This window comes from Psammomys obesus, unplaced genomic scaffold (genome assembly GCF_907164565.1).
Source record: "Psammomys obesus unplaced genomic scaffold, mPsaObe1.curated_primary_1811, whole genome shotgun sequence".
Taxonomy (NCBI): Eukaryota; Metazoa; Chordata; class Mammalia; order Rodentia; family Muridae; genus Psammomys; species Psammomys obesus.
The window spans coordinates 42983036-42995290 of record NW_026585895.1 but is presented as its reverse complement, the minus strand read 5'-3'; the positions used below and the strand labels follow the sequence as shown (position 1 = coordinate 42995290).

The following is a 12255-nucleotide window of genomic DNA, read 5'->3' as shown; positions in this document are numbered from 1 at the left end:
GTGGAGGTGCCCTCCGCTTCCGGGGTATCCTGCCCAAGCTAGATTGGCTGGTTCCTAAGCAACGCATGTGCGGAACCTGAGGGGTGAGCTGAGCCTCACGCACCCGCCGAGAGCTGAGGGAAGCTGTTCATCCTTTCGGTTGTTTTTTTCGGGAAGCCTGACGTTCCCTGGCCTGTGCAGCTCTGCACTAGCCGCGGTTGGTCTTGGGTGCGGAGGGCAGGAAGTGTGAGGGCTTTATTTCTTTAAAAGTTAGAGAAAGGGCCGGAGAGCTTGCTCAGAGGTTAAGAGCACTGGCTGCTCCTTCCAGAGGTCCTGAGTTCAATTCCCAGCAACCACTCGGTGGTTCACAACCATCTATAAAGAAATCTGGTAATGAGATCTAGTGTCCTCTTCTGGCATGCAGGTGTGCATGCAGGCAGAAATTGTATACATAATAAATCTTAAAAAAAGTTAGAGACATGTTCTCACTGGAAATCCCTGGCTGGTCGGGAACGTTCCCAATGCTGAGATTACAGGTTGTCTTGGCAGTGTGTGCTAGAGCGAGCCAGCGAGCATGTTTGGTGGTAAGAACAACCGTGGGAGTTGGTACTCTCCTTCCACAATGTGGGTCTCGGGGCTCGAACGCAGGTGGTTAGGTTCTACCGAAACATCTCGCTAGTCCAGTTTTTTGTGTTTCTTTAAATACAAGATATACATATATATTCTGGGCTGATCTGGGGTGCCGAGGCTGGCGTGGAAAAAGTGCGCCACCACCGGTCATGGTAAGAATTTCAAGGATCACAGTCTCCAGTGAGAACTGATGGAGACAATGGGTTTCCGATTATTGTTCTAGGTGTGAGCACGGTGTCACACTCCTGTGACTCCGGCGCTCAGGCAGTGGAAAAGAAGAATCCAGAGTTCAAGCCTCCTCTACTGGTGTTGAGACCCTATCACAAAAGACTCAAACATAGGGGCTGCGAGTTTGGTTCCGTTTCCCTGACTGCACAAGGTTCTGGGTTCAATCCTCAGCACCAATACACGAATAAATAAAAAACAACTCCAAAAACAAAACCAGATTCTTCTTTTATTGCTTTGTTATCTTGGTAAGTCCATGTGTCTTTGAGGATTAGAGGAACTAACCTGATAACTGGCAAAGCCCTCAACCAAGACCTGATACGTAAAGATCGAGGAAAGAATCGTTGGTATTTGGTTAAAGTGGACACTGCCCTTCATCTGCAATCCCAACAGACCACCAGCATCTAGGCTGGAGCAAAGCAGACTAGATCTGCTAGGTTTCTGTAATACGTGACCAAATGGACTTATTGGAGCCCTTTCTTTGCCAAGCTCCAGTCACACAGCTGCCCTTGGCAGCAGTTTCTCAATTGCTCAGTACACAGTGCTGACCTAAATTGGAGAACAAACGGGGACCCAAAAGGCAGTGTGTAATAAAGGTTTTTAAGCTGGGTGTGGTGCACATGCCTTTAATCTCAGTACTCGGGAGGCAATGGCAGGTGGATCGAGGCTAGCTAGCCTGCCCTACAAAGCAAGTCCAGGACAACCAGGGCTCTGTTACACAGAAAAACCCTGTTTTCTAAAAACAAAAAGTTTTTAAAGTCATCTCTCACCCCTACGAGTAGCAGCCTACCCTTGTATTCCAGGTGTTCTGTACATGCTTTTAAGCAACAAATTGAGTTAAGTGGTGTTTGTGTACCTACCTGTTTCCAGAGTCAGTCTGGAAGGTCTCTGACAGCAGAACTGCTTATCTGGTTTTCTGCTCTCCAGGCCCAGGATGTGGATACTAGCTGGAGAGATGAATTAATGGGCCTTGTCCCAGACCACTGTGAAGTCAAGGAATATGTAGAAATGAGCAGAGGGTGTGAATTAGTTTTAAATGGTAAAGGTGCAACTTCCCAGATGCCCAGAATTCTACTAGAGTTATGATTATGCATATTTTTGGAAAATTTTTGTGGTTCTAGGATTAAACCCAGGATTTCTAATATATTGGAACTTCTGGTGTATTGGGTTCCATTCACAGACCTGCATCTTTATCTGCTAGTTTTCTATTACATGTCCAATCTAATCTAACAGCAAATCCTGTAGGCTCTATATGGACAACACCTGATACATTCCTAGCACTCTCTTTTGGTACCTTCCTGGCCTGAGCTACTATTGCCTACAGCTTACTCCTATTTTTATTTTTTTTATTATTTTTTTTTATTTTGAAACAAGGTCAAGTTGTATGGAGCCAAGTTGTATGTCTTGGAATTCACTATATGGACTATTCTGCCCTCAAGCTGAGAAATTCCACCACGCTCAGCACACCTCACAACTTTGGATCTTGTTCCCAAATTTTTGCTTTTTGAGACAGGATTTCTTTGTGTAACAGCCCTGGCTGTTCTGGAACTCTCTTTGTAGACCAGGCTGGCTTTGAACTCACAGAAATCTGTCTGTCTGCCTCCTGAGAACTGGGATTAAAGATGTGCACCACCATTACCTAGCGTAGAAGTCCATTTTTCATTTCCCTTTAAGAAATTTAAGGCATAGTGGCACACTTTTAATCTCGGGGAGGCAGAGGCAGGTCACTCTCTGAGCTCGAGGCCAGCCTGGTCTAAAGAGTGAGTTCCATGGAAACCAACAACAAAACCCAAACCAAAACTGAGTAATATTCTCCTCAGCAGTTTGTCATCCCTGACATAATATCAGACAGCTTAAATTTTTTTTTTTCTTTTTGGTCTTTTGAGACAGGATTTCTCTGTGTAGCCTTGGCCTCAAGCTCAGAGATCTGCCTGCCTCTGCCTCCTAAGTGCTGGGATTAAGGGCATGTGCCAACACCACCTGGAGTAAAAATTTTTATTATTTTATATTACCATAGTTGTGCCATGCCAGCAGAGCTGACTGGAGGTGGAGTTGCAGAGCACTCTGAGCTGCCATGTGGGTGCTGGGAACTGTACCCAGGTCTTCTTGACAGCAGCAAGTACTTTGTTTTTGAGATAGAGTTTCACTATGTAGTCTTGGCTGACCTGGAACTCATTATGTGGACCAAGCTATCTAGAACTAACAAGAACCCTTTGCTGCTGCCTTCCGAGTGCTGGGAGCAGAGTCATGTGCCAACATTACTAAGCTGTACGCAGCAGGAGATCTTAACCAGTGGGCCATCTCTCTAGCCTGGAATTTGTTTTGAGGCAGGATTGCATTTAGTGAATGCATTCACTAAATGCACACTCTTTATCCTCTTGCTTAGTCTCCTGAGGATCAGGATTACTGTGGTGCACCACCATGTCAGATTTCACATCATGGATTTAAAATCCTTTCTGACTGATAAAGGTGCATGAACACAAGCTAGAACATTATTTCATTATCTAGACTATCTGAGGCTATTTCCCTGTCAAACTCATATTTCGGATATTAAGTTCCTTCTCACCAAGATGTTCTAGGGGAGGGACTGGAGAGAAGGTTCGGCAGGTAAGAGAACTGGTTGCTTTTCTAGAGTTCCATGACGTGGTTCCGTGACATGGTGGTTGTGTAACTGCAGTTCCAAAAGGATCCCACGCCCTCTTCCGGCCTCCAGCAGGCAACACACCCACGTGGTGCCCAAAAATACTTGCCGGCAAAATACTGATACAAATAATTTAAAAAAATTAAAGATGAGCCCGGTGAGGTGGCACATGCCTGTAATCCCAGCGCTTTGGGATGCAGAGGCAAGTGGATCTCTGTGAGTTCAAGGCCTGGTTTACAAATCGAGGCCAGCACGGCCACGCCAACACTACACAGAAACCCTGTCTCGGAAAAAAAAAAAAAGATCTTCTGGGGATATTAATTTCTGCTCTCTTGTGACCTGCTTGCGTTCCATATTTCTTATAAGGAACAGGCAGGAATACGGGTAGGTTTTGACTAGTTCCGTGATTTGAGATTATTCAGCATCTATCTGTCCTCGTGGGAGCCTGCCTTTAGGATCCCAAGGTTAGGCTGCATCAGTCTGGCAAAGCAAACCCATGTTTCAACTACTGGTTTTTTGCTCAAGAGTTCTATTAGGTGAAAATGTAATAAAGTTTCTGTACAATTACAGGAAAGATCCATTTTACCCTACGGCTGAAATAAAGAGAAACCAACGTCGCAAGCGTCCTAGAAACTGCCTGCCTTCCACCATATCCTGGGAATCCTGCAGCTTTCGCCTCCTAAAATGCGCCTCTTCTGTGAGGATCGGTTCAGGAGTACATGTGGTCACGGAATCATCTTTTTCTGGAATGCCCAGATGTACTGAGTCGGTACATTCTCAAGGAAAGATGTCATCAAGCGTCCTGTCAGCCTCTGGGTTACACATTAACGCCTTTCAACTCTTTATTCCTTTAGCAAAAAAGTCACTGTGGTCAATGCGGTTCGCGTTCGAGGTTGCGAGGCACCGGCACTGCGCTCCAGCCCGCTCTTCCCTCAGCTCAAAGGTTTCTTTCTCAGGAGCGGACTGAGGCGCTGTCTATGACAGTAGCTGGTTTTTGCGAAGAAGCAGTAACGGCTGCGTAACCGGACCCCGCCACACCAGCGACCCACTGTCCCGTGGCGCTGCCCCGCCCCCGGGGTGCTTCCGGTTCCGGCGCAGCCCGGAAGTGGGCGGGCGGCGGCGACTGCGCGCGGAGGAGGTGCCGGGCGGCCGCTTCCCGCCCCCGAGCGGAGCCGGTGCGCAGGGGAGCCGGTGCGGAGCACAACCGAGCCGCCTGGGCGGCCGCCGAGCTCCCACGATGGCCCGGAACACGCTGTCCTCGCGCTTCCGCCGAGTGGATATCGACGAATTTGACGAGAACAAATTCGTAGACGAGCAGGAAGAGGCGGCGGTGGCAGCGGGCGAGCCAGGCCCCGACCCCGGCGAGGTAGACGGGCTCCTGCGGCAATATCCTTCCCGGCGCGGCGGCCCGGGCTCGCACCCTTACCGTCCCAGCCCCTGTTTCCCTGTCCCCCGCTGGCTCCTGCCGGTCCCAGGCTCCGCCGGTCAGTCGTTGGTGGCTTCACGCTTCCTCAGCAGTGCGGCCCCGGAGCTCGTCTCACTCCTCCGCGCGGCCACGCTTCGCATCCCTCAGGGTGGCCCTGCATCGGCCTTGGTATCCCTCCATTCCTCCTTACAGTAAACGGGGCCATTCCCGGGCGCTGGTCCTCGGGAGGGCCCGAGGTGAGACTCCTTGGATTCACTGAGCAGCTAGGGCCACTGCCCTCCTGTGCCTGTCTAACTGGCTTTCTTGGGCCGGAATGCAGTCCAGCGCGAAGATAGGTGGGCGGATGGTTGGAGGAAGGCAGACTAGAGGGCGGAGGTGGGAGGTGATGCCTTAAGGCCAGCTCTCAGGTGTGAGATTGTAGTACCACCTTTTCTCACCTCTCGCCACTTTGCTCTGAGCACGTTGGGTTTTCGGCCTTTATGGGCCGAGTCACGTTCAACAAGTGATTTGCGACTCTCCCATTAACCGCCTTGTGCAGAAATCAGGTAAAAAGCTAGTGATTCAGAGCTAAGCAACACGTACAGTGTCAAGTGTAAAAGTGGCTCCCTGCGACTGAAAATGGGTGCTTGTGGTCACAGAAAACAAGCGTTTAGAACAGAAGAGTAAAAATAGAGGTGATTGTCACAGCTGGCCTGGACTCTTAGCAGTTTGAGCACCACAGGAAACTGACTTATTCTCACAGGAAGATTTTTTTTCTTTATTCAAATGGTTTGAAAGGAAGTGTGCACCCCTCCCCCGCACTTTCAGGGTAGGGTTGTATGCCCTTGCTGTATATAAATCAGGTTCTGGGTGTTTAATAGTTGACTAAGCCTGGGAAGTAAGGCCCACTGCTTTTGGGAAGATATCTTTAAAGCAACTCTTCTCAGACTGAACATGTGTTTTCAAATGTGGAGATTTCAAATTTGTTTTTCAAGCATCATCAGATGGTTAAATGGGGAAGATAGGCTTTTAGTATGGTGCAGGGTACTGACTGGTTTATCGGCAGTCACTGTTGTCAAGGCTCCAGAATGATGCATTTGGCCTAGAATCCTAATTATATTGATGAAGAGACTGGGGCTTGTCAGCCGCTGCTTTGGTATTGTTGCTGCTGGAGCTTGTTGAAGGCCCTGGCTGGTTGTTTTTTTTTTTTTTTTTTTTTGAGGCAGTTGAGAGGCATTGGCCTAGCTCATAGAGGAGATGGTTTCTACACTCATGGTAGTGTCAGAAGCCTTGTTACCATGGAGAGCATTACCTCTTGGGACTGGGAGAAGGGAGGTTAGCAGATGAGAAGTGAAACCCTAGCAGATGTCAGGGCCAGGTAGGGAGAAGGATAGAACTAGTAATTGAGTCCCTTTCAGGAGGCAGTCACTGCATTCAGTCTACAGAACCTCCTGTGAGTCTTGGGAGAGAAGAGGTCTGGGAGGAGGGTAAGAGGAGGTTATCTCAGGGCTGTGCTGGGTATTGTCATTGTGGAAGAGCCGAATGAGGAAGTAGAAAGATGGCTGTGCATCCACATAGGCAGGCTCTAACCTGCTTTAACCTTCCATAGGTCACATATCTCAACCTTGGTATTGTTTTCTTGAATGATAGAGACAACTCTGTTGATCTTACTACTTCAGGAGTATTACTGAACAGACAGCAGGTGTTCTCCACAGCGTGGGTCCAGGTTGTAGTGGCAAGGGATTGTGGAGAGGGATTAGATTTGAAGGGCAGCCCGGCACTGTAGTTTTGTGTCCTCTGCAGGTAATTTCCTTTTGACTCAGTTTCATTGTCTCTAAGATAGATGTCAGGTCTTGTCCCAGAGGATTTTTAGAGAAAAGTGAAATGTGACTGCATCTGGTCCTGGGTCCAAGACCTTGGGGAAATTTTTCTTCCATTCTGGCAGTTTTTTTAAAAAAAGTACCACTGTTTTCTTTCTCAGTGAAACAGATAATAGTCCTTGAAGCAGGATTATAGAGCAGTGGTTTTGAGTGATTTTATAGTGCTTTCACCCTACCCCACAGAAATTTGACAATCTTTGGTGACATTTTGGTTATCAGTTTTGGGGTGTTACTGGAAACTTTAGGGTAGAGGCCAGGGAAGCTGCTAAGCATCCTGTATCACTTATCAAAAAGTTAATCTGGTTTAAAATGGCTGTAAAGCCATGCCTGATAATAGTCCAGAGGGTTCTTCAGTTATCACAGCTTGTTTTCTGAAAGTCTGGAGCTAGTTTAGTAAATGCTGTGTGGTTGCCGCCTATTCTGCCCAGCAGTTGGGGGCCCTTAATTGTTAGTGGCTGCAGTGGCTGCTTGACAGACAAGCTGCAAGTGGTCACTAAAGCAGCACTAAGCCTAATATTTTCATCTTCGCAGGCTAATTATATCATTTCTCACCTTCCCATCATTCATTTTGTGAATGGAGTGATTAGTCCATGTGTACTGTTAAGCCTATGGGACCTTGATTATTGCCTGGGAATATCAAGTTAGAAAAGTTATGGGGTGGAGGGGTTTTCATAGAAAAGTTTTCATAGAAAAGTTATGGGGTGTAGCAGGACTAGTCCTTGTTTGCCTGAAAAAAGGAATTCCAAAACTAAAAGGGGTGGGCACCTGTCAACTCTGTAAGGTAAGTCTGATCCAGCACGGCAGGGGAGTGACTTGCCTGGTGGTATAGACCAGCTTTTCAAGATGGCACTCCCTGGAGAAGTTGGGAATTCAGGTTTGCACCAGAGACTAGCTGTTCACACATTGGGATTGCTGCATGGACAAGAGTAAAGACCTGATTGGGCAGAGTCATCCCTTGTTCTATTTTTGAAGCTTTTTGGCTTAAGCCACTGTTTCACATGAGGAAATGAAAGTTGGCTGATGTAATTCAGTTTAAAATAGGTGTAACCTTTGGGGACATAACCTAGATTGTAATTTTCTTTTGTGTGCTGGGTATTCAGAACTCAGCACTGAATGTGAACTTAATATTCTATCTAAGGTTTATGGGGCAAAGGAGCAAATAGCTCCTTTTGTGGGCCAGACTGAGATCTTGCTGACCTGGAAGAGAGACCACCCTCCTACCCCTCTTTTTGAGACAGGTAGCTCTGGCTGGCCTTCAGTCTGCCTGCCTTTGCCTGAATGCTGATTTAAAGACATGCTACTAGGCCTGGCCTGGGAGGTAGACTTGACACACTTGATTTCTTTAGTAGTTTGATAGGAGTGAAGAGTTAAGGCGTGTTTATGTTTAGCCAGTGGTGGTAGTGCTTGCCTATAATTCCAGATTTCTGAGTTTGAAGCCTACAGATGAGTTCCAGGATAGTCTGGGCTATACAGAGAAACCCTACTTGAAAAAACAAAACTATTAAGATGTGTTTATGTCTCTCCTTCCCGTTTAGAATGAGAGGTTGAGTCTGTTTGTGCATGATTTTTCTACGAAGATCCTTTAGGGCAGACAGTGCCCAGCATTGAGGAGGTGCAAGTAGGCTCTGAAGGGACTCTGGCCAGCCTGACCGTGGCAAGCATGGCTCTGGCAGGCCTTGCTCTTCTCTCCCGTTCCCTTTGCCTTGCTAAAAACCATTAGATAATATTCCTGAAGCTAGCTAAAAAAGTCTATTCCCTTATTTGGCCACTTTCTCCTCCTGAGGCCAAGGTCCAGCAATCACCCCCCCTCCCCCATTCACCTAATTAACATGCCAATTAAAATTAAACACTTCATTCTACCTTTATAAACCACCATTTTCCTATGTGTCTGTCTCCTCTCTATCCAGAGGCAGTCCATTGTCCTCTGGGACAAATACCCTTGCCCCCTTTCCCCTTCTCCCTCATTTTCTATCTCCTGTGTTTGTTTCTTATTCCTTGCCTTCTCTCCCTCTGGGGCAAAATATACTTTGCAGTGAGAACTTGGTCTTGGGGATCCTGATAATTTTTCTTTCAGGCTCTATCTGATTTTACCACAAAAGAGGGCAGGTTCCCCCCCCCCCCCCCCGGAGGAAGCTTTAGGGAGATATGAAGGAAGAACTTAGAAGTTGGCAGAGGTGCCCTCCATTCCTTCCTGTGGCTCAGGAAAGGTCAAGGCTATAACAGGATGTGCCTGCCTGAAAGAGGCCAGCAGGAGACAGTGGGTGGTATGGATAAGATCCCTTTGACTATTCTTGAGCTGTTTATGAAGTGAGGTCATTAATGACAGCATGGACATGTTTGAGCCTAGCCATCCTTAACTGGCTTTGATGTACAGGGGACATGCTTCGGGCGTTTCATGCAGCCTTGCGGAACTCTCCAATCAACACCAAGAATCAAGCTGTGAAGGTAAAGAGGTTGTGCTGCAGCTCTGCTCAGTAACAGGACCAGGGCTTTGATTATGTCCTTAGCAGCAGCCTGAACTCCCTGGGGCCTGGACAGTAACTCTGCATCATTGGGAGTGCTGCTACTAGGAATTGCTTTCCATGGAAGCCACCTGGTATACCCCAGATAACCAGGTGCAGTAGGTAGCTTGATAGCTTTGTAATCTGTAGAGTCTGAGGCCTTGCTAATGTATCAAGAGTAGTGATTCTTGTGGCTGGGATGAGCTTAGTGGTAGAAGGCTTGCCTAGCATATGGATGGCTCTGGGTTAAATCTTTTGACACCAGAAAATGAACATTGTATTTACCTGCAGTAAACTACTGTTCTCTCCACATTAAGTAGAATAACTTATTTGTAGAAATATGGGATATAGTGAAATTTAAAGCCAAAGAAGTTTAGCTTATCCATGTAGCTCTACCCTAGATGAATTAGGTTGCTATTTTTGGCATATTTTGTCTTTGGGTGTTCTGTAGCAGTGTTAGGATTGCAGCTCCTGGCCTCACTCACTTTTTCTATCCTCTGTAGGAACGGGCCCAGGGTGTAGTCCTGAAAGTACTCACAAACTTTAAGAGCAGCGAAATTGATGAGGCTGTACAGTCACTGGACAGAAATGGCATTGACTTGTTAATGAAGTACATTTATAAGGGGTTTGAGAAGCCCACAGAAAATAGCAGCGCAGTGTTACTCCAGTGGCATGAAAAGGTATGTGACTACGTTGCTCTACTGCAGCTGCAGTTCCCCCAGGGTTCGCTGGCAGGTCAGACTCAGAACACATGAAGGATGGTCTCATAGGCATTTGGGAGTGGCAGGTCTAAGCTGACAGTGAACATTTCACCTCACCCCAGAATCACCTAACAACCATCTTCAAATCCTGCAGCCATATTTTTTGTTTGTTTGTTTTTTACCTGTTGATTTAGGCTAGGCTGTCCTTGGTATAGGACAGGAGGCAGGTGGCACGGTGAGGTAGGAAGGGCCTTCATGATGTTTCTTCCTTTGTTTGTGGAAGAGAGCTGCTAAAAAGAGGGAGCTGAAGACATTTTAGAAATGTAGGCCCAATCTCACTGCCAGAAGGGGCAACTGGCAGAAATCAGTCATTTAAAATGGCTTTCGTTCACTTGAAGCCAAAAAGGCTTTTTTTTTTTTTTTGGTCCTTCATTAGAAGGATACAGGACTGAGGCCTGTGTCAAACTTTGTCCTGCCTGTGTCAAGTGCACACCCCTCAGCCCTGCAACACTTAAAGATACCTACCACTTAAAGGTTCCAGGCTGTGATGAACACAGTTCTTGCCAGGAGGTTCAGTATGAGATTATTAAGATTCTCATGTAGTTCAGGTTAGCCTCAAATTTTTTTTTTTAACTGAGGATGATCTTGAACTTCTGATCTTAGTGCAGAGATTGTAGGCATGTACCACTCTACTGGGCTTTATATGGTGCTGGGGACAAAAATTTTGGGCCTAATGTATGTTGGGTGGTTTCTCTACTATCTTAACTACATTTCCATCCTGAGATTTTTTATTTTATTTATTTTTTCCCTTATGTTAGAGGCAGAACCAGGGTTCTGGTATGTGTTAGGCAAGTGATCCCTCACTTACAGTATTGAATTTTAAGAATACTGCTCTTACTGGCAGGTCACTTTCCAGCCAAGTGTTGGACTATGGCCTCTGGTCCTGTTGGTGAGGGTGCTGAGCCTCATCTTTGCGTTGGCTCAGAAATTGCTGTTGGTGGTATGGTAGCCAGGCTCTTTCACCCCTGTGAGGTGACTTGATGTCAGTCTACCAGCAGGAAGCAATGAAAATGTTACAAGGAAACTTGGGCTTTGTTCTATGCTTGGGGACAGTGGTCCTAAGCCAAAGCCAGCTCTGTTGCTACAAGAGCTGGCAGCTTTCGGGACCCTAGGCTTTAGGACAGGGCTCTCCCTAGAACTTGATCTTTTGCAGCAAATCTGTGACATGGTGGGATTGAGGTCTGGGAATATGTGTCCTCATCTCTATAGGTGAGTGAAGCTTCCCTCTGGCCAGTCAGGTTCCGTTTGACATGTTTCCTTTTCCTGTCCCCACAGGCCTTAGCTGTAGGAGGACTAGGCTCCATTATAAGAGTTCTTACAGCAAGAAAGACTGTTTAAAAAAAAATTACGTTGAGAAGAATTTTGGATGCCCAGGCTGGTGAAGAAGGGACTGACAATGGACCATCTTCCTAGAACTCCCAACTAAGTACTTCAGGACACACCTGCTGGAATGTATTTTACTTTTGAGGTGGAGGGAGAAAATGTCTTATTGTTTCCTAAATTCTTTGCAGGATCAGAGTGTCTGCCTTTATCTACAGAGTAACACAGAACTGACACTTGACTATCAGGCTGGCTGGCCATGTCAGGTGTACCTTTGTGCACTGTCTGTTTGAAATGGGGAGGGACTATTTGGGCAGGTGCAGATCCAAGGGCTGTGGTGAAAAGGAGAGCTTGGATTCTGAAGTGGAAAAAACCTGAGAGATTGTACAGATGTCCTGTCTTCCCAGAGAAGACAGGCTCTCTTAGGTTCATTGTAAAGTGCCTGCTGCATCAATAAAGCTCTTGGCTTATTAGTCTGTTCATTGCGGTGTGTCCTCTGTATATTAAGTGGTAAAGCAAGGAATGGGGATGAGTGGTAGTTTGGTTTGGAAAGCCAAGGTGGAAGGGGTACAGCTGTCCCTGTCTTGCCCTCCCTGGGGTAGGGAGAGAGCAAGCATGTTGGTGTCACAGCTATGCTACACTTTAACCAGTGATGCTGGATGCTACTGAGAGGCATTTTGCTGAGTGTCTATTTTTCTTAATCCTTTGGTTTGTATGTAATTTTGGAGCTTATTTAATAAAGTGCCAAACCTTTAATGATTGAGGTTTCAAAAGTCATCCGTTTGTATGATTACAGTTGGGGTCTTTATCTCCTGGTGTAGGGTCTGTTGTATTGCAGGATTCTCTGTTTATGCCTTGACAAATTTTCTTTCAAGACTAAACCCCAATAATAGTAGTCAGCTATCAGACATAA

General features: G+C 46.7%; 1 protein-coding gene across 1 annotated transcript; it reads left to right on the top strand.

Moving 5' to 3' along the window:
- Positions 1-4593: 4593 nt before the first annotated feature.
- Positions 4594-11815, top strand: Arpc5l (actin related protein 2/3 complex subunit 5 like). The gene is made up of 4 exons (XM_055600661.1): positions 4594-4862; positions 9134-9205; positions 9765-9941; positions 11298-11815. The coding sequence occupies exons 1-4, from the start codon at positions 4713-4715 to the stop codon at positions 11358-11360; spliced, it is 462 nt and encodes a 153-aa protein (XP_055456636.1). The 5' UTR covers positions 4594-4712; the 3' UTR covers positions 11361-11815.
- Positions 11816-12255: the final 440 nt, after the last annotated feature.